Raw genomic sequence first — 27,321 nt, forward strand, 5'->3', positions numbered from 1 at the left:
CCAGGCCATAGCTGCTGGGGAGCACAGTGGCTACGGGGTAGCGCTGGTGAAGCCGAGGGCTGCTAATGATGGAACCCTAAGAGAAAAGAGAGGGGGGGTGGGGGAGGGCGGGAGAGAGAGAAGAGAAGAGAGGAGAGAGAGGAAAGGAGAGGAGAGAGAGGAGAGAGGGGGAGGGGGGGTTGGAGAGAGAGAGAAGAGAAGAGAGGAGAGAGAGAGGAGAGAGAAGAGAGAGGGGGTGGGGGAGGGCAGGAGAGAGAGAAGAGAGGATAGAGGAGAGAAAAGAGAAAGAAGAGGGGGGAGAGAGAGGAGAAGACAGAGAAGAGGGGGGGAGAGAGAGAGGAGAAGAGAGAGAAGAGGGGGGGGAGAGAGGAGAAGAGAAAGAAGAGGGGGGGGAGAGAGAGGAGAAGAGAGAGAAGAGAGGGCGTGGGGGGAGGGCGGGAGAGAGAAAGAAGAGAGGAGAGAAAAGAGAGGTAGGGAACACATGGACGTGGAAAGAGAGAGAGAGAGAGAGAGAGAGAGAGAACAAAAAGAGGATGAAGTCTCGCGGTGGATGACAAAACCAAAAAGAGTTGTGGGTGAACATGAATGTGTGGGGTGATGGGAGAAGGTATACGGGATTATGACAGCAGACAGGACGGAGGCAGGAAAAAAACAAAACAAACAGACGGGGGCAATAGAACTCAAACAGGTGGCATGAAAGATGGAGGAGAGGCAAGTGACACAAACGACGAGGGTGAGGATCACAGGTAGTGAGAGAGGTAGAGAGATACATGGAGAGAGTACGACGAGGGTGAGGATCACAGGTAGTGAGAGAGGTAGAGAGATACATGGAGAGAGTACGACGAGGGTGAGGATCACAGGTAGTGAGAGAGGTAGAGAGATACATGGAGAGAGTACGACGAGGGTGGGGATCACAGGTGGTGAGAGAGGAGGGAGAGAGATACATGGAGAGAGTACGACGAGGGTGGGGATCACAGGTAGTGAGAGAGGTAGAGAGATACATGGAGAGAGTACGACGAGGGCGGGGATCACAGGTAGTGAGAGAGGTAGAGAGATACATGGAGAGAGTACGACGAGGGTGGGGATCACAGGTAGTGAGCGAGGTAGAGAGATACATGGAGAGAGTACGACGAGGGTGAGGATCACAGGTAGTGAGAGAGGTAGAGAGATACATGGAGAGAGTACGACGAGGGTGAGGATCACAGGTAGTGAGAGAGGTAGAGAGATACATGGAGAGAGTACGACGAGGGTGAGGATCACAGGTAGTGAGAGAGGAGGTAGAGAGATACATGGAGAGAGTATACAGGGTTCAGCAGAGATAGCCGGATAGCCGAAGATCGGTTTAAGGAGAGAAGTGGCCATTGCACAGGACAAAATCAAAGAAAGAAACGGAAGCGAAATGAGAGCAGAGGATCATGGGTAGGAAGGAGGAAAAGGGAGAAAAGGTTTAAATGAGTCGTGCATGAAAATAGGGTTAGAGAGACGTCATGAGTTTGTGCAAAAGGGAGGAGGAGGGGAGGGAACGCAAGAGAGGAGTGGGCGTAAATGAATTATAATAGCAGATGTAGAAAAGTGGCATGAGACAGGTGAGAAAAAAACAGAAGGAGGACGAGAAGGAGGAGAATAGGAAAGGTTACAAGAGAGAAGACATTGAAGAAATAGTAAGAGACATACAATGGGAGACAAGACAACATTTCAAGAAAGAATACATAGTCAATGGGTATGCAGTGGTTACAACACGTACGTACGTACAGTACAATGATTGTGTGAGGTTGTTTTTGGGAGAGTAAGGGGGGGGGGGGGGGGGGTAATGAGGAGAGAGGGGGGAAGGGGGTGAGTTGATTAGAGTGATGGACAGGTTTTGCCGCGGTAAAACCCACTCATGATACAGCATTAGCTCCACATGAGCTAACTACAAGCTACTAGGGGTGTAAATCATGATCGATACGTATCAATGCATCGATGCTACGGCCGGAGATTGAATTTTATCGTATCGTAGGGCATTCTTCTTTTCAAGTATCGAAAATAATCAACAATGCCCTAAGCTCCATAACATAATAGAAGTGGAAAAGTAATTGGAAAAAAAATCAAATCAAATTGTATTGTGAGGCATTCTTAAGTGTCGAATATCGAATCGTATCGTCATTGAGGCTGTGATTCACACCCCTACTACCTACAAACTACTCACACACGGTGGGGTGCACACGACATGCAGCATAACCACAACAACTACATAACCAGGGCTCTAAATTAACTTTTTTCACCACCAGCCAATTTGGCCAGTGGACATTTTTTCTTATCAGCCAAACAGAAGTTCAACTAGCCATTTTTTTTTTAAAATCTCGCCAAAATAAACTATGCGTTAGGCTAGTTATTTTTTTTAAATTATGGTAATTTTGTTCAACAATTTCTACAACACAGATACACTATATATAGGCCTGCATACTATAGGCCTATGCCTACATAATAAGCATAGGCCTATTATAGCCCTTTCATGCACGGTGTCCACATACGTGGACAGTAATTCTAACCCCACTTTAGATAGGTAAATAGTGGTTATTTTTTTCCAAATTGTATATGGGAAGTACCATGAGGTTCATTACAATACTTTAACAGCAGTTATAACTTTTTGCACTAAATATTAAGTGTTTGATGACATCATCAATCTAAGAAATCCACCGATGTGAATTATGACCATAACAAGCATGTTTATATCTGAAAATCAACCACACCAAAGGGCAATTTCAGGTTTTAAAAAATATTATGATGTTTAGTACAGTTCACTTGAGAAGTCTATGTTGTTAAAATCCAAATTTACAATAAAGGTAGGTTTTTATACAATATAAAGCTACTGTCCACGTATGTGGACGTTGCGCATCAAGGGAGAGTCTAATGATATAACATATTATTTATGATTACCGTGACAATATTCTGCTCATTTTGGGCAAATACTTAATGTTATGAGCATTTTATAATGATTATAGTGTGAAAATAAATTATTTTTAACATATTNAACACATTTTANCACTTTTAATTTAATAAATTCAAGAAAAAACTACCTAAAATTAGTGTTTCACGCACGTGTCTATAGGCATATTTCGGGTTTCTTTCACCACAAAATGACACAAATGATGTAGGAATGAGCTAGAATACATGCTGAATCAAATACAGATCTGTCTTCATCAGAATTGAAGTTTTTTTTTTCCACATGCAACAAGGTTTCCCCACAAATCTTGCCATAGCTGTGTATGTAAATATTGCTAAATTGACAGTTTTTTTTCTCTTTTTTCATCTTTGTTCGTTAAATACTGTAATATATAATGTGTAAGTGTCATATAATGTTGTAATATTACATATAGTAACATGGAAAGTAAGTAAAATAACTTGCATTTATAATAGGAGGTCTATTTAACACTATTTTTTCACAGAAAATACTTGAACATGCTGATGAATGACTACAAAACGCATGTGTCTGGAGGCAAATTTCATATTACCTTTCATATAGGGACAACATAAATGATGTAGGATTTAGCTAGAATCCATGCTGAATCAAATACAGATGTGTCTTCATCAGAATTTAAGGTTTTTTCCACATACAACAAGGTTTCCCCACAAATCTTGCCATAGCTGTGTATGTAAATATTGCTAAATTGACAGTTTTTTTTTCTCTTTGTTTCATCTTTGTTCCTTAAATAGTGTAATGTATAATGCATAAGTGTCATATAATGTTGTAATATGACACAAGGTAACATGGAAAGTAAGTAAATTAACTTACATTTATAATAGGGGGTCTATTTAACACTATTTTTTACAGAAAATACTTGAAAATGCTGATGAATGACTACAGAACGCATGTGTCTGGAGGCAAATTTCACATTACCTTTCATATAGGGACAACATAAATGATGTAGGATTGAGCTAGAATCCATGCTGAATCAAATACAGATGTGTCTTCATCAGAATTTAAGGTTTTTTCACAGCAACAAGGTTTCCCCACAAATCTTGCCATAGCTGTGTATGTAAATATTGCTAAATTGACAGTTTTTTTTCCTCTTTGTTTCATCTTTGTTCCTTAAATAGTGTAATGTATAATGCATAAGTGTCATATAATGTTGTAATATGACACAAGGTAACATGGAAAGTAAGTAAATTAACTTACATTTATAATAGGGGGTCTATTTAACACTATTTTTTTTACAGAAAATACTTGAAAATGCTGATGAATGACTACAGAACGCATGTGTCTGGAGGCAAATTTCACATTACCTTTTATACAGGGACAACATAAATGATGTAAGATTGAGCTAGAGTACATGCTGAATCAAAACTGAGCTTTTTGTTCACCAGCATTGGCTGTCTTCTTGCATGCAATAAGAATTTCCCACATATTTTTCTATGACCGCCTATATAAACAATGCTATTTTTATATATATGTTTTTGTTGTTGGTTAATTACAGTGATATATGGTGTTAAAGTGTTATATTGTGTTGTTATATAGCATAAAACACCATAAAAATGAATAAAACTGCTTAATTTGAACTTGAAATACAGTATAGGCCTATATAACTTTTCACTCCTTTGATGCACAGTGTCCACATATGTGGACAGTAAAATAACTTCCACATCAAAAGAGATTTTTGAAAAATTCCAAAAGATTCTTCATATTAGCTCCATTATGAGTGAGAAAATCAATATATAAAAAATCTTGCACATTTTTTTCATGGTGTCTGCATGAAAGGGATAGGCTATATATTTTTTCATTATTTTTTAACTTCTGCTTTATTCTTTACTTTCATTAGTTAGGCCTAATCAATTTGATTAGTTTTTGTTCAATTCCTCTGAAAACAGCTGAATCACATCACACAAGCCACTCATATAACAGACCTTTAACATACAGTAACCAAGCACACAGCCAAACACTACAAAACCTCACATAGGCCTATGCACACCCCAAGGAAGGAGAAGAGATGAGAGGAAAAGGAGAGGAGAGAGGAGGAGCTCTTCTCTACCATGCGCAACAAAATGACAAGAAGCCTAGTTTAACTAAAAGTAAATAATATCACGGGAATCTTCGCTTCTTTTGTTACTTCCACAGCTTTGTCGTTGGTTGCTTTTTTGTATTTTTTTTTCTTTCCGATGGCGTGGGCTTTCCAACTTAGTTGCGCCAGAACTCGGAACATTTCAGAAGACAACTGAACTGACAGCTACGCTCACACTACTCTGACAGTCAGCTCTCCTCCTCTGCCCTTGTCGCTATTTCGTTCCACAACCACTCCTTTTTTAACGTCACTATTATTACGGTTACAATTACTACTAGCATTCACCAACACACAGAAAATTGCTCTAACCCCCGTCACATTCTCATCACTCGCACAAAACATTGGCCTACAGAACAGAAGTAGCTCTATGCATAATCTGCGTTAGTCCTGTTATTGAAACGGTCAGGGTCTCGCTGCTTCAAAAATGTAGCCTGTAACAGCAAGGTTCATATAGCCTAGTAATAATAGCAGTAGTGACATTAAAAAGGTTGTAGCGAAATCGACGAGAGCATAGGAGGAGAGCTGCCTGTCAGAATAGTGTGAGCGTAGCTGACAGAAGGCTGGTCGTCTGAAATGCTTTCAATGCTGGCGCGTGCAACAGCATGGAGTTGCCGCTCGCTGCACTGGAAAGCCCACGGTGGGAGGCTACGTCGTGACGCTAGTGTCTATGGGTAATGTAGGAAATCTCGCCGTCTAACGTTCGTCATAGCAGCGGTTTACCGTTCATAATTTACTGTAGCCTACTCCGGCGCTACTAGCCAAATTGGCGGGTAGGTATTTTTTTCTACTAGCCAAAATAAATTTTCACCCGTGTTTGGCGGGTTGGCGTGTGTTAATTTAGAGCCCTGTACATAACACAAGCAGCACTATGCCGTCTGTCACATGCCCGACTAAAATTCACGAATGATATGAACAAAACACACTGGAGGCACAAAACAGAAAACACTGGACAGATCAGGGGAGAACCAGTAGTAAGTAGTAGACCAGGCTTGTAAACCTTGCAGTTGAGGTAAATCATCTAATAGAAGAGCCCAGAGTCCTCGCTTTTCTTACTAATAGAGTGCGTCTTAATATGCGACCTTGCCTCCTCCACTTGCGCTTGTCTCCTCGTCCCGCCTCCTGGCCCCTCCTCCGTGGAGAAAACAATAAAGTTTCCCAGCTGTCAGCCTAGCCACAACAACTTTTGAGGGACTGTTTTTCATTCACCATCCCAATTGCAAATGAGAAAAAGATTTTGCAAGACATTGAAATATAATGCTGTTGTCAGTGATGTCATCATGACGAGAAGCAAGTGGAGGAGGCAAGGTCGCATATTAAGACGCACTCAATGACACCTGTGGGCTATCCATCAGGAGGTTTACCACATCTTGTAGGTTAACTTAGCCAGGTTTATCACTTAACCATGTTCTTGGAATCTCCCCCAGTAAATATCTGTAATGTAACTTGGAAAACAACAGAAAAAGAACGAGCAACTTTTTCACAACTCTCTGTCAAAGGCAACAAAGTGCAAATTCAGAAAAACACTCTACTACGCCACCGTAATGAGGTAATTTAGAGAGGAATATGTAGGAAAAAATTTCGGTGCTGACACCAGGCATCTGAGAGCATTCTCACTAACACACACAACATGCATAAGGAGACAAACCATGTAGCCTAGAAAGCTACCGTAAATCAATACAACACTAATACCATGCTCAACAACTCCATGCATCAACGGATCGAGGCACATCGAGGCACATCACATCACAACCACACGCAGGCAAGACTGGAAGCTGCGATCTGTCTGCGGTGCTTTTGACTGTCATGATCTTCAGTCTGACAGACTTACTTCCATTGTGCTGTCCAGGGAGCCAACACTGTTCCTGCGACCACGCTTCCCTGCACCCATCACAGTCCAGTTAGGCAGGGCACAGACAATCCCAAACAAGTAGCAAAACAAGCTATACCTGGCTAGCAAACATTGGATAGCTGCGCAGCGGTTTCTCCAGAATAACTGTTAGAGTAGCCAACCAGGGTAGAGAAGTAATTCAGAGGGAAATCAAGGTAGCTAACACTAGCCTCATATTATTACATTACATTGCATTTGGCCAAGGAGGTCTACATAAGTACTTACTGTATCATTGCATTTGGCAGATGTTTTTTTTAATGAAAAACTGAAAGAAAAGTCCGCGACACCAAGCTCCCGCTGCTCTATTTTTATTTAACACATTAAAAAAAGAGCAACGGGAGCTTGGTGTCGCAGACTTTTCTATCAGTTTCTCATGGTATTTTTGCTGGTCCTGCACCCAATCTTTTTGAGGCGGATGTGCGCGTTTTTCTCTCTTTAACAGATGTTTTTTTTTTAACCAAAGCGACTTATTACAATCGAGGACATAATCATAGTTAACATCACTAGCAGATACGTAGTGCACAGGAAAATATACAGAACAAGTGCAAATGCACTTTTGCTCAGTTTTTAGTTTAGGCTTTATCTGGGCAATATTTTGCATTCAAACATGTTCTACTGAGTGACCAGCAGGCTGCAGCGATAAAGAAAAATACCACTTGACATTTATTTGATTTTTGAGGACAACTGAGGAGAATGGCACAGGTGTGCGTATGCATATTACAGTGCATTAACTCTGTAGCATTTCACAGAGTTGCATCAGTTTATATTGTGAATGTGCACTCACTTTACTGCTTCAGCACAAGCTGAACTCGTGCTTTTGAGTGACAGTTTGGATAGCTAGTGAGACGGTGTGTGTGTGTGTGTGTGTGTGCTCTGCTGAGATTTTTCATAAATATCAATGATACTTTCAAAGTAAAGTTCCTGTGCACAACCACTGTCCAGGTGCTGGTGATGTGCAGTAAGAGTAATCAAAGTAAATGAAAGATGAATCACCGCACACTGTTATCTTTGCTGGTAGTTTATTTGGTGAACAATGCGTTTCGCTATTGCTTCATCAGGTTCACCTGAGTGCTTCATCAGGTTCACCTGAGTGAAACGCGTTGTTCACCAAATAAACTACCAGCAAAGATACCAGTGTGCGGTGATTCATCCTTCATTTACTTGGATCAATGATGCTTTCATTTCAAACATGTACCTTAACACACAAACATTGAGGGCATAAGAGGCAGGATGATGAGATTGTGTGTGTGTGCTACTATACAATCAAACATACAGTACGCTGTAAAAATCTGTAAATATTTCAGACTGAGCAAACATATTATATCTGTAAATGTACAGTATATTGTGTGTGAGCATGCGCATGTGTATAGAATAGAATAGAACAGAACAGAACAGAATATAATAGAATAGAACAGAGCAGAACAGAATAGACTGATAAGATGCCTGAAATTTCTCTTTGGCATCACTGTATAAAAACACAAAGTGCTGTCATAAAGACATGTAGTGGGCCTCATTCATGCGAGTGGTGAAGTGATGATACATATTGTAACGCATGTGCTACCTGCGTCAGAGAGGTCCCTGAGTGAGGAGCTGAGCGCGGTGCGTTTCAGGCCCTCAGTGGGAGCGTAGGTGTCGTCCAGGCTGGGCCTTCCCAGGGTGCCGTTCACCACCTCGTTCTTCACCCCTCCCCCTCCCATCCCTGCCAGCATGGTGCCCGTCATCAGGCTGGGACGCATCACACCCTTCTGCTTCTCTAACTCCGCTGTGGAGAGAGAGAGAGAGAGAGAGAGAGAGAGAGAGTGAGTGAGTGAGTGAGAGAGAGTGAGTGAGAGACAGAGAGAGAGAGAGAGAGAGAGAGAGAGAGAGAGGGAGAGAGAGAGAGAGAGAGAGAGAGGGAGAGAGAGAGACAGAGAGAGAGAGTGAGTGAGTGAGTTACAGTGAGTGAGTGAGTGAGAGAGAGAGAGAGAGAGAGAGAGAGAGAGAGAGAGAGAGAGAGAGAGAGAGAGAGAGAGAGAGAGAGAGAGAGAGAGAGAGAAAGAAAGAAAGAAAGAAAGAAAGAAAGAAAGAGAGAAAGAAAGAAAGAAAGAGAGAAGGAAAGAAAAACAAGATAATGTTTTGAAGATGAATGGAGAGGATGTTGCCATGAGACAGAAAGTTTAAAATGATGTAAGAAATAAGTCAACAGGAAACGGAGGTAAATATTTGAGAAAAGCAACATTGTGACCCTCATGATTTCTTGAAAGTGGGACTAACAGATTTGGTTACAGCTGATAAATCTCCTCTCACCAACAATGTCCTGTACCTTGGATGCACTAACTTTGCTTTCTTCGAGTTCCCCTCCATAGCAGTAGCTTGTTTATGTCTGCATGCCCATGTGTTATTATCCAACATGTTGGATAGTACTGATATTATCCAACATGTTGGATAATAAATATGTCTTTCAAGTAAGGATAGACCGATATATCGATATATATATATGTGTTTGCAATGTACTGTAATGGGGTGGCTTGTTGCCGTTCTTTCTTTTGACCACCAGGGGGTGCTACTCACATTCCACTCTGTACTTCTCCATCTCCTGCACCTCTGCGATGCTCTCTCTCAGGTCGCTGACGAAGCGCGTGCGGTCCTGCTGACTCGGGGCCCCGAACACGATCAGGACCTTCCTCTCCCCGCCCGGAATAGCAGACGTCAGTCGCACACCATGAGGGTAGTCTGCATTTGAGTTGGCAGAGTAGAGTAGAGTAGGGTACTTTTATTAATCCAGAGGGAAATTAAGGTGTCTGACAGCTTACATAAAAACTCAAATACAAAACATGCGCAAAAAAATAATAAACATTATTGCTAATTGCAGTATACATATAGCACTTACTTGAGTACAGCAATCAGCCTTACATCAGTTAACATACACACACTCGCCCACACGCACGCACGCACGTACGCACACACACACACACACACACACGTGCACGCATACGCACATGTACACGCACACACTTCCTAGTAGGGTAGCACCAAAAAAGTCCTAGGTGACTGTCCTGTGTTAAGAGTCTCTCAAGGGGGAGACAGAGAATAGATGACAGTTGGCACCACTAGGTCCTACTTCTAAGTGGTTTGCTGGACAGACGCTGTACAGCTCCAGACCTTTTTATTAGAATACCATGAAAAAGTTGATTTATTTCCATAATTCCATCAATAATGCCATGATGCGTTTAACATTGAAGTCAATGGCAAAAACAGTGCATGGGAGTTATGGAAGCCCAGATATCCATTCATTTCATTCATTTTCAATGGGGTTTCATTTCTGGTTATTTAGAATTAAACTGGTGAGTTAGCGCCAAAACGTGGCATGGAAATCTACAGGGTATATTGAAGAGTGAAGTGTGAGGCACCAGGTCAACAAACAAGAACAGCTGACAGCAAAGCATCAAGGATATCTGGGCTTCCATAACTCCCATGCACTGTTTTTGCCATTGACTTCAATGTTAAACGCATCATGGCCATTATGAAGACAGAGAATGTCCTAACCAAGTATTGACCATTGCATGTTATGTAGAAAGTACCAAATTTCAACTGATTTAATGTGACCCGAATTTTGATGAAGAAAAATGTGATTTTATAACAATATTCTAATAATGCGAATTCCCCAATTCATGGGTTTTTTGAGCTGGAAGGCCAACGTATATAAAAAGAAAAAAAATCATGATTGGAATAGTTAAAAAACTGGGCCATGAATCTACAATCCATGACAGTTTAACATTATTGATGGAATTAAGGAAATAAATCAACTTTTTCATGGTATTCTACTAAAAAGGCCTGGAGCTGTATGTACTGTTTGAATTTGCATCTATGTGCAATCCAAATCTTAACATCTATATCCAAAATAAATCTAAAATATCCAACATTTTATGAACCAGTTATGTTAAAAAAAAGATGAGGCAGGTGGTTATGAAAAAGGAAGGGGCAATACTACATCGAGCCAATTTTACACAACCTTGTACCTGACATGTCACTGAAACTGACACCTTAATGAAAAAATGATGAATGTCACAGGTGTTGCAGGAGTCTTTGGGGGTGTGTGTGTGTGTGTGTGTGTGCGACAACCAGAGCATATCAAATGCTTGCCTTCAGTTGCCCCTACAGCCAATGTGGTCTGACAAAATTAAACTGCAAAGTAAAATGAATTAATTCTGAGCTGTACTGACAACCTGTATCGGACGAATCCTCTAAGGGTAAGCTTAAAATTGGGTTTTTTGCCACCGGGATTTGTCTTAGCAAATGACACCATGTCTGTGATATTTACACCTGATAGGACAGCCAAGAAATACAAAGATACTCTGAGAACGACCTGTCCTTCATTTGTCTCTTGTGTGCGCAAATTAAACCAGAAGAGGAGCTACGTTGTAGGATTGAAGGTAACAGAACAGAACAGATGTGACTAAATGGAAGTTCCTTACAGGAGTTCTGGAACTACGTTGTAGGATTGAAGGTAACAGAACAGAACAGATGTGACTGAATGGAAGTTCCTTACAGGAGTTCTAGAATATGTGACTGTGTCAAAGTTCCTTACAGGAGTTCTGGAACATGTGGACCTGCATCTCCACCAGGGGGAAGGACTGCCTGAAGCTGTAGGTCACTGACGTCTTCTTCTTCTGGAAGATCTTGGTGACCTGGGGATAGAGAGATAGAGGAGAGGGAGTGGAGGAGAGGAGAGCATAGATGAGAGGGCAGTAGAGGAGAGGGTAGTAGAGAAAAGGAGAGGAGAGGGAGAGGAGGAGAGGATAGAAGAGAGGAGTGGATAGAGGAGAGGAGAGGATAGAGGAGAGGAGAGGATATAAGAGAGGACAGGAGGAAATTAGGGAGAAGAGGGGAAGAGTAAAGGAGAAGAGGTGAGGAGAGGAGAGGAGAGGAGAGGAGAGGAGAGGAGAGGGTAGTACAGGAGAGGGTAGTAGAGGAGAGGAGAGGAGAGGAGAGGAGAGGAGAGGAGAGGAGAGGAGAGGAGAGGAGAGGAGAGGAGTGGAGAGGAGAGGAGAGGAGAGGAGAGGAGAGGAGAAGAGGAGAGGAGAGGAGAGGAGAGGAGAGGAGAGGAGAGGAGAGGAGAAGAGGAGAGGAGAGAGAAAGGGAGAAAAGGAGTGGAAGAGTAAGAGAGGTCAGGGCAGGGCAGGCTTAAGTGTCCGTATCTTGCAGCTCCAGGGTCGCCTCCACTGCACTCTGAGGTCGAGACATGTATGAGAAATATGACTCTGTGTCTCTATGCCAGGAGTGCAGACTTAACAGCCTAGTGCTATTCAAAAGAGGCAATTCACCTCGTGAACTAGGTCACAGATAGATAGGAAAGCGAGTGATAACGGGAGGGCCATGGCACCCAGGACCTCATATGACTCGAGTGCTATCTTTTACACCCCAGAGCAGAGCAGAGTATTTCTAGCTCTCTAGTTCACACTCCTCTGAGCTGCGCTGGTCTGATAAAGCAACGGAAGCTGAAATGAAATGAAAACTCCTCCAAGATATGCAATATCAATTAGTACACTGTACTGTACATGGGGCACCACACCGCTCCTCAAGTTTAGCAGACGGACTCCACCAGCCAGATCAGACCTGTCTGCTTCATTCAGAAAAAGAAAGTCACCAAGATATATCAGTATATATACTGTACAATTCGTGACCTTAAAGGGACACTGTGTGAGATTTTTAGTTGTTTATTTCCAGAATTCATGCTGCCCATTCGCTAATGTTATCTTTTTCATGAATACTTACCACCACCATCAAATTCTAAGTATTCATTATGACTGAAAAATTGCACTTTTCATACATGAAAAGGGGGATCTTCTCCATGGTCCGCCATTTTGAATTTCCAAAAATGACTCTACTTGGACCTCTACTAGGAAATATGTGTTTATTACTTAGTAAACTTTCATGTAAAGATCAAATTTGGCAATAGGCAGCCCAGTTTCAATGGACAGCATAGTTGCAGTACCTTTTTTGTCCATTTCCTGCACAGCGTCCCTTTTGGTGTCTGTTAAAAGGTCTAATGTACCTACCAGGGGTGGGAACCAGTTAGCAACTTAGTAGAGTGCTAATGGGAAGTTACTTTGCAACCAAGTAAGTTGCTAACTAGTAACCAGCAATGCTTTTGAGAAATATCCTTGACCTACTACTATTACTACTACTAATATTACTATTAATATGTAAAGGACGAGTCTGTGCTGCTCTCTCACCACCACCAGTTGAAGAGGAAAACCTCTCTCTGGTGAACTCCAAATACTGTGTGATTTGTCACCTTAAATGTCTGATGCCTGTTCAATTTTCTAACGTTACCACCACTACCACCGATATTACCATGTAGGGATGCACCGATACGGTATCGGCACCCGATACTGCTCATTATACTCGTACTCGTACTCGTCAAGCGCTTGCCAATACCAGGAACGATACTGCTATTACATAAAACAATGCAAAATCTTGTCACGTTCTGTGGACTTGAAAGCAGCATGGAAAAAAGTGCCACCTCATACATTTACTAATATTTAAATCTACATGGAAATGGACAATAAAAAAATCACAGGTGGAAAAAAACAAGGCCATGCATATATTTTCATTGTATTTTGGTGGGAAAAGGTATCGATATCAGTACTCGGTCTCGGCAAGTACACACACTAATGTACTCGTACTTGTATCGGTTTTCAAAAAAGTGGTATCGGTTCATCCCTATTACCATGAATACGAAAAGGATGAGTTTAAGGAGGAGGTTTCTGGTGTCTCACCACGAGCAGGTCGTTGAAGAGGAACACCTCTCTCTGGTGGACTGCAGTCCTCTGGGGCCGGCTGGGGTCCGGCACCTCGAACAGCTGACAGCAGCACACCAACCTGCGATGCGGCAGCGAGAGGACCTACACACACACACGCACACGCACACACACATGCACGCGCGCACACACTCATGCGCACACAGACATGCGCACACACACATGCGCACACACACATGCGTACACACACACATGCGTACACACACACATGCACACGCACAATCATTTCACTGTCAAATCCATCTGAAAGTCAGATGTAGTACTGACAAGTACAAGTAGTTTGGATGACAGTATGTAGTACAGTAGCTAAATTACTGGCTTCTTGCATGCACGCACACTCACACGCACACATACACACACACACACTGTAGTGTGTCTAACTCACCGGCTTCTTTCCCAAGTACAAGTAGATTGTCTGTCTGTCTGTCTGTCTGTCTGTGTGGGCATGAAGCCAGTAATTTAGGTACCACATCCTGTCATCCAGACAGACACACACACAGCTTGTAGTGTGTGTAACTCACCGGCTTCTTTCCCACCACCACCCTCTCCACTGCCTGGACCTGGGACACGTGGTCGTCGTTGGTCCTCAGCTCCCACTTCTGGATGCGCTGGTAGATGCCCACCAGCAGGTCCCTGGGGATGTCCTGCCCATTATCCACACCTGCACACAAGAGACAAGTATGGGCAACTCTAGGTGGTCTGAAGATCAGAGCATTGCAGGTTCAAATCCCACCCTTACCCCTCCCTGGACCCCTCCCCTCCATCCATGGCTAAAGTGCCCACCAGCAGGTCTCTGGGGATGTCCTGCCCAGTATCCACACCTACACACACACAAGAGACAAGTCTTTTAGGCCTTTATTTATTTGACTGGAGACATTGAGAATGGATTAGCTCCGAAACGTCTGTTTCTCCAGTTACCCTTAGACTTCTGTTGTTTAATTTCGGCTTCAATACACTTTTTCACAAAAGCCTTGTGTGCGCCTCCTTTTTTTGCATTATCTTGAGGCCTTTATTTAACCCATTGTATCCTGGAGAGACATATACGCATGCATTCAGGCTCTTGAGATTTGAGCTGTTTTATTAAAACTGTGGGTATGTTAGAGCTGCTAGCTTTTAAATGCAACTTATTTCATGTTTTTATGTGCTTTGGAGGCTGAGATATTTAGGTTTTAATAGGGGGAGGGCAGGCAGGCACCTTTTCCCAAAAAGGGCTTAGGCTAAAATGGGTTAAAGGACAGTGGGACATGGGGAAGGATCAGCACTAGAGGTGCACCGAAATGACAATTTGTGTCCGAAACCGAAACTGAAAAATAATTAATCACTTGACCGAAACCGAATATTACAATTCAGTTAAAAGTCATCAAAAGTTAGATTTTTCACTATTTTTAAATATTGCTTAAATCTACGGCTTACAATAAATGTTTAGACATGTTTTTGAAAGAAAATAAATGTGTATTTGAAGTCTTCAAATGTTAGAGTAGAACTGAAATTAGTGTAATTAATGGCCATTTTCAATTCATTTTCTATTCGGCCTCCGATTCGGCCATTCAGTTGGCTTTCGGCCGAAAACCGAAAGTGTCTTTTTTTGCGTTTTCGGCCGAATATTTTCTGCGGCCGAATTTCCGGTGCACCTCTAATCAGCACTCTGTTTGAGCCACAGCAGGGCCGAGAGAGAATTCTTAAAGCAGGAGGTTCCCAACCTTTTCCAACTTGGGGCCCACTCGAAATTGTCACAAATGTTCGGGGCCCACCTCTGACCCGATTACGAATAAAACTCACATAAATCAGCAGCAACACACACCAAAATGTGATTATATTTTTTTAGAATATTATTTCAAGGCCCACTTGGTATACCTTCAGGGCCCACCAGTGGGGCCCTGGCCCATAGGTTGAAAATCTTGAAAGTTGAAAGTCTTAAAGTGGAAATGAAGCAGTGACCTAATATAGGGGTCTATAATACCAGTAAGATAAGCCAGCAAATATATATTTTTCTGAAGTCTGAAATTTAAGTCGTTAATAAAAAAATAAAGCATAAACACGTAACGTTTCTGTTAACGTTTCCAGCCAACAGCGGGTGACGTCACGCGAATGGTAGTCTCCTAATCTAATGCTGTTATGATAGTAGTGAATTAAACATTTGGGACTTGCGTGGCTGATTATGAGCTTATTTGCTTAACCCAAATGAAGCAAGAATACGTGTTTGGGTGGGACAGAACAAATATGAGGCATGAAGGCAGACAAGACATCCCATCACATGAACCACAGGTAATCAAGCAGCTTTTTTTTTGCTAAGGTGACAAGTCGCTAACACATTTTGGTATGAGCCAACATGATCACTATTCATAATCGTGCGATGTCGTGCAATGTTGCAGTTCCCTACCTTCATCTTCCGATGATTTCGCCAACATTTTCCAAGCACCTGACATCTCCGTGCCCACCTTTATCGATGTTATCCAGTCAACAATAATCCAAGGCAACAACGCTATTCCAGCCAGTTTGAGGAGGCATCCGCGACTTAAATAACATGATAGTTTACTACAATAGATGCAGCTACTTTAAGCATGCCATAACTTAATGTAGGCCATGATAGTTTAACGTGTCATTTCCCGTGGCATCAACTTCAAATCCCCAAAGCTCCTCCAACTCCGAGAGCGAGACGAGAGAGGGGATGGGATAGCCACACACACAGGCTGCGTCCCATCCCTTCCCTTCACAAAGCTTTCCAAACTTCCGCCAATTTTGCAAGTTATTTTCTATTACTGAATTGAACCACACAGCCAACTTAAAGACATGGGCTTTCAGATTAGCGTCCAACAATGCAGGAAAAAGACGTTATTGGTGACGGTCTGTCACTACAAACCTATGAGATCGAGCAGCCCCAGTCCTGACTCCTGGGTTACGTGGCGCTATTCCGACATGCCGCTATTCCGACGTTAATGTCTATTGTCGGAATACCGACACGTTTTCCACCGTCCGCCGCTATTCCTACATGCCGCTATTCCGACATTTTTTTTAAGTAGCCTATAGGCCTATATTGAACCATTCTGAGAATGCTGCCACTCTACTGTGTAGCGCTGTCATCAGGGCAGCCGACGTTTCCCTCCATGTCCATATAAGGCTCTTAAATCTAAATGAGCTATCCACGCGGGTGTGGTGCTGAAATCAGCGATGTGAGACACTTTCCCACGTTACTGCTTTGAAGAGATAAACTTTGTTACCTACATTCCAAGTTACTCAATCGAATTATATCGCAACAATGTAAGGTCCACCAAAACATCCAGCGACATGATGGAGCACACAACCCTTGTCCTTATTTTGAAGTTCCAGAGAGAAGAGCCGTTGTCGTGTCCAAACCGAGGCAAAACAAAAGCAAACTGTGAGAAATTCCAAAAGGCAAGTCTTACCAATCCAGACATAAATTTAGGCTACAATAGGCCTATTAATCTGAAGTCGGTCCCGCCTCTAATTCCCCGTTTTGCACATGCCATAGCCTACACTCAATCCATCTCATTGAAATGACTTGTTCATCCACCGCCGGTTCCACGGAGAGATCCCAACTCTCAGCGGCCTTTCAGGGCTGAGGGAAGGTGCAGTGGATTTATTTGTCACGGGGTGACAAATTGAGAACTCACGCACTCACTGATTACATTGATTTCAGGTGCCAGCGAGAGAAGGGAGGAAGGTGATTGGGCCAATAGGATGGGTGTGGGTTTTTTATGTGCAGGTGCTGGACGGTGACACACCGGAGAGCGAGCGAGACGCACGGCCGCATCGTTGGGAAGTTGGTGGATGAGGACGCTCACAAACGAAGAGTTAAGTGCCCACGCCTGGCCGCCATAGCCTTCACTAAAAGCAAGCCCCCTACCCGCGGTGCATGCCGCCTTCAGCTCTCTCTCACCCTCTCGCGCTCTCTCTCGCTCTATCGCTGCAGCTGGCACAGCCGACTCGCGGTGTCTCACTGGACAGACGACAGAGCGTGAATGGACTGGTTCTATTCAAACACACACACATGCACACAGGACTATGTTCTCAAATGGAAAATAAATATTTGAATGAAATGACTTTGGTGTATTGGTGTTTTCTGGTGTGTACAACGTTCCTCGGGGGAGTTGGTAATAAGAGGGGGTGCCGCTTGCAAACGCGCACCTCCCACCTGTGACATATTTTAAATCTAAATTTAAATAATATGTTTTTTTAAATAATGAGACTTAAATCCTGAGACTTTCTTATACAAAAGCACCAACTTGGGCGCATAACTACAGAACTTTGTAAATTGAATGGATGACTTTCTGCCACAGTCTGACGTGCATGCATGGGACATAGCCCATATCGGTTCATTTGTGATGCGTGAACAGTCGGTCTAGCCTACCTGTAAAATGACACCCCCTTCTGCTGTAATATTACTTATTATGTAGGCTATTACGCGCTTGCAATAGAGAGAGAGAACTCAATCAGCCTTGTGTTACACATGGTTTTCTTCCGATGTTGGCAATTACGCTGCGTGCGCGTGTGTAGCCGTGCCAGGATCCAGGCCCGCGCTAACTTCCACGCACCATTCAACTGAACGCACTTGTGTTAGGCTACTCTGCTGAGTGGAAGATAAACAGACTCAAATACCTAACAATTCTTTATTGACACATATTAATGGCAATAGCAGCCAGACAAATCCTCGCGTTGCAGACCTACCCAAGATTAAGACTGCGGCCGGTCGCTTTGGGAACTGTAAGTTGCATTTGGGTATTGCGCGTGTTATAGCTGCAATAAGTAATTGAAGAGCCCACGTCCGGCAGCAGTGGCTGACAGGCCAGCAGCAGCACGGGAATTTGGATTGTTGCATTTTCGGGGGATTGATTATTTCTCCCCCGCTGTTGAACTGTGTGCATGTGTGTGTGTGTGAGAGAGAGAGAGAGAGAGAGAGTGTGTGTGTGTGTGTGTGTGTGTGTGTGTGTGTGTGTGTGTGTGTGTGTGTGTGTGTGTGTGTGTGTGTGTGTGTGTGTGTGTGACTGCATGCGCGTGTGACTCAGCGGTACTGTGTAGTGGTGGCATTTGGGCACCTCCGCTGAGTAGGCTACATAGGAGGACTGTACAACAGTTAGGTCTACTTTATGGTGTAGTGAGTCCTACTGTAATTGGTGTGGCCCAGTGTGCAACGTGTTTTCGGGCATTAATGAGTGTCAGTTATTATAGTTTGCCGTGGTTGCCTTTCGGGCACTGATGAGATGAAATGACTATGGATTGTTGTGATTTTCCCTATTTATAGATTGCAGTGGTGTGACTTGTGAAACTTAACTTAACCTAACTTAACTTTTGTACGGTCCTCTGGTAACTCCAGATTGTGATTAATTTATGCAAAACACACACAGCACTTTATACCGCTGTTGGTTGACACACTTTTGTATTTTATTTATATTTTCAATGTTGTATTTTAAATCATGAATTGTGAGAAATAAACTACCATAACCGTCACTCCCTTTGTCTGTCTTTCCTGAATCGTGTCACTAAGTGTCCAATAGAACCCGTGGTTTAAATTTCACCTCTTACACTTGCGCTCTCGTCACCCACGGCGTTCTCCCCAATCAAGTTGCTTCCCTATCACTTGACTCACGCTGGCTGATGTCGAGAAGCAATTCAATGTTTTTATTTTTACTTTATAAGTAAACACAAAGGGCATTGCGCTTGCAAAACCGTTTCATGCCCAGTTGCGAAGTCAAGCCTGGGACCCAATGCGATGACATGCGCAGCATCGCAGCATCGAATCACTTTCACTTTTACCTCTGCTGAAAAATGGTGGTGGATCTCCAAGTAGGCTAGGCTACAGTCGAGGGTCAAATTAAACATTTCAGAGAACGATATGCTCATGAGAAGTCCCAATAAAAGTGCATGCAGGGCTTTATCGCTTTTTTCCATCACCGGCCAAAATGGCTAGTGGATGTATCGCACACTCCCACATAGCCTAGGGAAGGTGTAAATTCCCTTGAAAGCGCAGGAAAACAACGCAATACAGTTCAAATCTCAGAATCGTTGTTACCGTACTGCACAGCCATTATAGTCATCACATCGTTACCCAATTTGAGTAGGCTAGGGGAAATCCTCTTCGGGTTTGCTGATAAAACACAATGTTTTCAGTCGATAACTTGGCTATATATGTAGATGCGTGCAGCACGTTGGCTGGCTGCTTTTTTTTCTCTCAGTTCGTTCGTTCGTCCGTGCATATAAGCAGCTGGCTCTTCAACACCTGCCAACTGGCCCAATGCTAGTGAAATTTAAGTTGAGTTTGTGTGCCCTCTCCAGTGCAATCGCCTTGTTGGTGTCAAGACTCATGCATATTCCCTGCTGCAATATAAAAAATAGTCCGTGTGAATGTCAGTATGAAGCAATGATGCGTGGGGATAAAAAGTGTCGGAATAACGGCAGTCGGAATAGCGACATGTCGGGACAGCGTGTTGTCGGAATAGCGGTATGTCGGAATAGCGGTTGCTCCCCGACTCCTGTCCTATGGTGGATGCAATGGGTGGATGGCTGCAGCTATCCCACCATGCTCGTAGCAAAGGCTTTTTGACACAAAGTGATAATGACACTTGGCATTTCTCTTTCATCTGATAGTAGGTATATAACATAGAAAACCCATGGACAATGTAAAATGAACCCCTCGTCCTTCTTCAATTTTACTGCCACGATTAGAGTCAGTTAGCGCTGTAGTTAGCACACGCTAACGTTAAGTGAATGGAAGGCTACATTAGCCACCAAGTTCTACCATTCGCGTTACGTAGGCGGCGAACATGGCTGCGCCCTTGTGGCGAAACTCGGTAATAACATGTCATTTTTCAGCAAAACTACTTAAAAGTGCAGTTCAACGAACATCCATTCGTTTATGAAAATAAATAAGCCGCCAAAAAATGATAATAGTTGTCAGTGCTTCATTTCCACTTTAAAGTTTCCTTTGTTTCAGACATGTAAAAGTTTTCTCTTTCACACAAAACGTAATACATCTACAGAGAAAAGACATCAGAGGAGAGAGAGGAAAGAGGGTGAGAAGAACAAAGAAGCAGAAGAAAGAGAGATGGAGAGGGGGGCAGGAAAGAAGATGAGAGGAGAAGGGAAAAAAGGAAGAAAAGGGGTCAAATGTACAGCAGGAGGGCAAAAGAGAGATGGAGAAGGGAAGCCGATAAAATGTGAGAAAATTAAAAGTGGAGGGAGAGATGAAGTGGCAGAGATGAAGTGATTAAGAGGCAGGAAGGGGAAAGTGTTACAGAAGAAGGGGGAGGAGTGACATGAATGACAGCAAAGAGAAGAGAGGAGAATAGATAAGAAGGACGGAGAATAGATAAGAAGGGAGAAAGAGATGGGAGAAGATGATGAAGGGAATTAAGACATCAGGCAATCAGCCATGAGATTGTTATCAGACTATAGTACACGTCAAAAGATGATAAGAGCACATGCGTTCTCTGCAGCTAATTTTAGCTTTCGTTGCCATCCTGAGTTCTTCAGTTCAGTGTTTTTCAACCACTGCGCTGGGGAACACTAGTGTGACGTGAGGGATCATCTGGTGTGCCGTGGAGAAATGACTGTACATTACATGTACAGGCAATAGGGTTTTTAATTTTCAGTTAGCATTTACAGTACAATTGGTGGTGTGACTTGGCATTTTCTCCTCGAAAAAGGTGCACTTTGGCTCAAAAAAGGCTGAAAACCACTGTTTTAGTTTGTTCATACTGTCAAATGCTACACTATTTTAGACACAGGTGGGCGCTGTTGTGCAATAGATGTTCTAAGTGTAAGTGAGTGTCGCTCACCTCTTTTAAAAAATATATTTTTAGGGGCTTTTCAAGCCTTTATTCGTTTTTACGAGATAGGACAGTGAGGGTAGTGACAGGAAAAGAGTTGGGAGAGAGAGACGGGGAAGCGCAGGCTAAGGACCCGCGCACGCCGGAATCTAACCCGGCTCAGCCGCGTAGTAGTAGACATGTGCCCTACTGTTTAGCGCCACGGTAGGGCCAGTGTCTCTCACCTCTGAGGTTCTTGATGAAGTCGTCCAGCTTCATCTTCCTCTCGGGCTTGATGTTGGGGCTGTACATGTCCGTGTTGAGGAGGATGATGGCAAACGCCAGGATGAAGATGGTGTCTGGGTTCCGGAACTGACGGACCAGAGCTGGGTTACACACACAGTACCTCTGGCTGCAGGACAAGGAAACCAGAGGAGGTTAGAGTGTGTGACTACTAGGGCTGTAACAATATTGTATTAAACCGAGAAATCGTGATACATAGAGTCATGATACTGTATCGTGATACAAGGAGGCAGTATCGTGATACACCCTTTTAACGTTTTCATACCCATCAGCCCAGAAAACAACCACATGATATGAAGTGATAGTGCTTCCAAGCATCATCGTTATTATATAGAAACTTTTTTCAATTATAAGTAGCCTCTTGTAACTTATTCTACCTATAAACTATCATAGATTTCATTCATAAAGTTTATAATGTTGGCAAATGTGAAATCGTTGGGTGTATCGAACCGTAGGTCATGAATCGTGATACAAACCAAATCATGAGTTCAGTGTATCGTTTCAGCCCTAGTGGCTACATGTGCGTGTTCACGTGTATTGCGTGCGTGTGTGTGCTAGAAGGAGACTGTGCTCATTTAGTGCTCATTTTACATGTCAAACATGTTTATTTGACAGGGTTACAGGGCAAAACATATCCCCTATGTCTAATAATGTGTGTAAAACACCATGCCCTTCATACAACTTACTCACATGACCGTAGCTACAGAAATGCAACATGTACACTACCATGATAGTGGTGTACATTTGTGTGTACGTATTCACACAATCACACACATCTGTGCAAACAATTCAAGGCACACAAAGCCATGCCCGCGCACACACACACAGACACATATACACAACCAGACTCACACAGACAAATACACATACAGTATATGCGCACACACACACACACACACACACACACACACACACACACACACACACACACACACACACACACACACACACACATACAGTATATGCACACACACACACACCCACACACACCTGAATGCCTCGATGAGTCTCTCCACTTTCTGGGCCTCTCCTTGCACTCTGATCTGTGCCTGGAACTTCCTCAGAGCGTCATCCAGGTCCATACCAGAGAAGTCCATCTCATCCACCACACAGCTGAAAGAGACACACACACTAGTGCTTAAAAAGGGAAGAAATCAAGTGCCACACAGATATCTTTTCAATTATTTCTTATTTATGTACAGTGCATTAGATCAGGGTTTCCCAAACTGGGGTGGGGGTGCGTGACCGGAATAGCAGTGGCAGAGATGGGTGTTTTTATACAGAATTAATGAACTTCAAGTAATTGTTTGGTGAATTGTATGCTGGAAGGATCCATCTGAAGTTTAATTTATAACTCCTAGACCTGTCATGCAACAAGTTCCATTGTAATGATGGCAGAAAAAACGTCAGGTCTATTGGAAATGAGGATTGCCCAAAATGTGCGGCTGTGCAACATTTGCTTAGGGGGTGCGCGAACCACATTGAAATGTAAAAGGGGGTGCACAAGGAAAAGTTTGAGAAACACTGCATTAGACTAACATTTCGACAAAGCGTCTCCATCAGAGTCGAGGGCCATGCTGAGGAACACTAACTAGATACAAATGAGCCCTTTGCAAACAAACAAATGCTTTTTCATTGCAGAGAATTTAGAAATTGGCTTAATGTCTTTCATTGCAGATAACTTTCAAATTGGCTTAATGCCTTACAAAGTGCATATATCTCATTTCTGTCGGTGCACCGCAATTTTTACAATTGAATAGCGTGTGAAGTGTCAGTTTCTGTACTGTGTTTAATGGAATGTGTAATATCATTACTAACACCACTTAAGCAGTGGCTTTCATTGCCTACTGCAGACTGAATTACACTCAGTTTAATTTTCAGAGGCTGATTACTCGTGTACTGTTTCAGACTAGATTAGACTATAAAATTAGATTTGATTAAAAAAAAAAAAACATACTACCGGTAAGTGTTATTGTCACAACACATTGGCGGAAAAAAACAAGGCAGTGAAATTCTGTTTGCTTATGAATTTGGTTATGCTAATTAGAATGCAGAATGTATCCATTCTTAGATTTGTAAATTGTCAGCCTAGCTGCACAACAGGTTCCCACACATGCAGAGATGAGACAAGATTAGAAAAAAAAACTCTAGTGACAGTGATGGCTTAGGTGGATTCATTATTTCATTCATTAGCAACACAGTGCCACATATTCCAGATAACTTTGTTTTTCCCGTTCATTCATTCAGCCAATCACCTAGCTGAATTGATCATCTGGTTGAATTGGGCAGGTAAAGCAAAGTTATTTGGAATATGTGGCACAAGCACTGGATTGTAAACGCTGAGTACAAATACAGGTTAATTTGGCCAAGCGCAGCAAACTTCCTCATTCATTCCTATGAGGGAAGCGAAGTCAAAGTCAAGTCAAAATATTCGGCCAAGTTTAATATTATGCAAATGAGGAGTGGCCACAGAGCTACATGAGTGTAGTGGAAGGCAGCGCGCAAATTCAACAGGAAAGCATCAGCAGGTGCCAAATCAAAAACTGTCGTATGTAGAAGTGGGGAAGGAGCTGCACACGGCTTGCAAAAGACTTCATTTATTGGGAGCAACGTTAAATTTAGTCTTCTGCAAGCAGTGTGCAGATCCTTCCCCGTTTCTACACAGCGCTACACATGGCCCATTCCCAGCCTTCGACGGGGACTCACTCCAGCACGTCCTTGTTGAACTGCTTCTGGCGGTTGCCGAGGAACTCGCCGATCATCTGTCGGCTCAGGCCCTTCCTCTCCAGGATGAAGCGGGCGATGCCCACCGGCGTGTCCGACACGAAGCCGCGCTCGATCAGGTACTGGATGCCCTTCTCTGGCTTCCTGAGGTGGGGGAGAGACACATGAAGGCAACAAGCTTTAGTGTCTGCATCACTATCATGACCATCATCATCATCATCATCATTTTCACCATCATTATTCATCATCATTGATCAGGTGCTGGATGCCCTTCTCTGGCTTCCTGAGGTGGGGGAGGGGACAGATGAGAAGGGTCATCCCTTGTGCACCTAACAATATTTTTGCGAGCCCCCCTTTTAAAGGGCTAAACATTATTTTGTCCCTTTACATTGCTGAATTTTATAGTGAATATCAAACGTAAAGTAAATATATTTATTAAGGACCATACAAGTGAATAATTTAACCATTTATGGATGCCCTTCTCTGGATTCCTGAGGTGGGGGGAAGGACAGAAAAGGCATCAAGCTTTAGAGACTGCATCGCCATCATCATCATCATCATCATCATCATCATCATCATCATCATCATCAGAGACTAGGGCTGTATCGATATTGTATCAAACCGAGAAATCGTGATACACAGAGTCACGATACTGTATGGTGATATGATACAAGGAGGCAGTATCGTGATATGCCCTTTGAAAGTTTCATTACCCATTAGTCCAGAAAACAACCTTATGATATGATGTGATAGTGTTTCCAAACTTCAATGGAGATACATTTCAGAAATCGTGGGGTGTAATCGAACCGTAGGTCAAAAATTGCGATACGAACCGAATCGTGAGTCGAGTGTATCGTTACAGCCCAATCAGGGACCACATATGCAAATTAGCTTTTTCTCTAATACTGGAAGACTGGCTGACACTCGATACCTTTTCCCAAAAATAGCTTAGGCATTTAACAAGCATTCTTTTGCAGACGTTTTAGGCACAAATGGGTCAAGGGCTCCTCAAAGTGTCCATACAATGATCTCTAAATGTATCTACAGTACATTTCATCAGGCATGTAGCCAGTGCTTATTTAAGTTTTTTGAACTTTAGTAAGAACTGCCTGAAATTGTGTTTTTATCTTTCATGGCAGTTTGGACGCCCAAGTTTTTTTTTAAGAGCACCCTTTTTCACTAATTGGAAACATGACCCAGTGAAGCATTCCCTTTTCACTTTATTTTTTAGTACTTTACATCTCTTGGGTGTTACTGTTGTGACCACTAGCATGACCTCTCTGGATGAACACACTGGGTGGAGACTAGAGCTCCATCTGGTCGCCCACAGATGTGTTCTCACATCCTCCCAGTTCCTCTTTGCTGTGTGGTTGAGAACTGAGTGCGCTGCACTATTTTAGTCACAGTTTTCTGTTTAAAGCCACAACTATTTCCAGTCCTGCAGCTGTACTGCAGACTCACAGTCATCTCTAAACCACTTGGGTGACCAGGTGACTGAGGACGCCTTTCAAGAGAGCAAGCCCCTTGACATTTCTTTTTTTTTGGCTTTTTGCATTTATTTTTTTGTGATTGGACAGTGAAGATATCGACAGGAAGTGAGTATGGAGAGAGAGACGGGGAAGGGTCAGCAAACGACCAGGCCGGAATAGAACCCGGGTTGCTGGGTATAGCAGTGCAGTGCCCTACCGCTTGAGGCAAGGCAGGGCCTAAAGACATTTCATTTGGAGGTTTAGGCTCACAACTTCCAACCAATAGAAACTGCAAAAGTATTTTTTGAGTTTGTGCTATGGATCTAATGCAGGGGTGGGCGATTATTTTGGCCCAAGGCCGGGCCACATTGGGTTTAGAATATTGACCAAAGGGCAGGATGCCACAGACAAGTTCCCCGTGTCAATAATAAAACAGTGTACACTGACGTAACTTGACAGCAATGCTATTCCTGCACATATTTAGACGAAGCCTAGATGTCTTTGGTTAATCTTAAATTTGCAAGACTCTTTTTGTAGTTAGCATTTTAAGAATGTTGAAATACCTTTTGAATTTGGATTTAAAAATTGTCTTTCTTGTAAAGGCTCTGGGGGCCACATGAAATGGCTCAGGGGGCCACATGTGGCCCCAGTGCCTGAGTTTGCCCACGTCTGATCTAATGCTTCGTCTACAGCTAAACAACGTTTGGCAAACATGAATAACACGTCACTGGTGCCATTTTTCTGCTGCCAGGCAACAGCCTGACTGGAAAACATGAGCATGAGTTTTTTTTCCACAGACTCCTACTCATGGCATTATGGGATGCATCTCACACACTGCCAGCATACTCTGCAAGTTACTTTTCATATAACCTTACAACCTGCAATATACAAGCACGTTGAGCAGAATGTGAAACGGAACAAATGAACAGATTTAAAAGGTGCACTGTGCAGGAAATGGTCAAAAAGGTACTGCAACTATGCTGCTCATTGAAACTGGGGTGCCTATTGCCAAATTTGATCTTTACTAAGAAATTAACTAATACTTATTAGTGTGACCCAAATGCAGTCATTTTGGCGGACCATGGAGAAGATCCCGCTTTTCATGTATGAAAAGTGCAATTTTCCCAGTCATAATGAATACTTAGAATTTGATGGTGGTGGTAAGTATTCATGAAAAAGGTAACATTAGTGAACAGGTAGCATGAATTGTGGAAATAAACAACTAAAAATCTCACACAGTGCACATTTAAGGAAAGATGAATTTATAGCAGGGGCTACTACAAATCAGGAACACTGGCTCAAAGAGAGATGTAAGACTATAGGCCTGGTGGA

The 27,321-nt window shown here is 42.9% G+C and overlaps 1 protein-coding gene across 2 annotated transcripts in view; it reads right to left on the bottom strand.

Moving 5' to 3' along the window:
• iqsec2b (IQ motif and Sec7 domain ArfGEF 2b) overlaps window positions 1-27,321 on the bottom strand; it is a 52,258-nt gene that overhangs the window by 1,839 nt on the left and 23,098 nt on the right. For both annotated transcript variants that reach the window (XM_063207887.1, XM_063207886.1), the window contains exons 5-14: window positions 24,503-24,664; window positions 22,787-22,909; window positions 21,739-21,905; window positions 14,252-14,391; window positions 13,689-13,814; window positions 11,495-11,594; window positions 9,478-9,639; window positions 8,489-8,689; window positions 6,868-6,917; window positions 1-76 (exon numbers count right to left, since the gene is read on the bottom strand). The exon at window positions 1-76 is cut by the window's left edge and continues 1,839 nt beyond it. In XM_063207887.1, the coding sequence (XP_063063957.1) occupies window positions 1-76; window positions 6,868-6,917; window positions 8,489-8,689; window positions 9,478-9,639; window positions 11,495-11,594; window positions 13,689-13,814; window positions 14,252-14,391; window positions 21,739-21,905; window positions 22,787-22,909; window positions 24,503-24,664 (1,307 nt within the window). The remainder of the gene's footprint in view (window positions 77-6,867; window positions 6,918-8,488; window positions 8,690-9,477; window positions 9,640-11,494; window positions 11,595-13,688; window positions 13,815-14,251; window positions 14,392-21,738; window positions 21,906-22,786; window positions 22,910-24,502; window positions 24,665-27,321) is intronic.

The sequence above is a fragment of the Engraulis encrasicolus genome, chromosome 10 (assembly GCF_034702125.1).
Source record: "Engraulis encrasicolus isolate BLACKSEA-1 chromosome 10, IST_EnEncr_1.0, whole genome shotgun sequence".
NCBI classification, from domain to species: domain Eukaryota; kingdom Metazoa; phylum Chordata; class Actinopteri; order Clupeiformes; family Engraulidae; genus Engraulis; species Engraulis encrasicolus.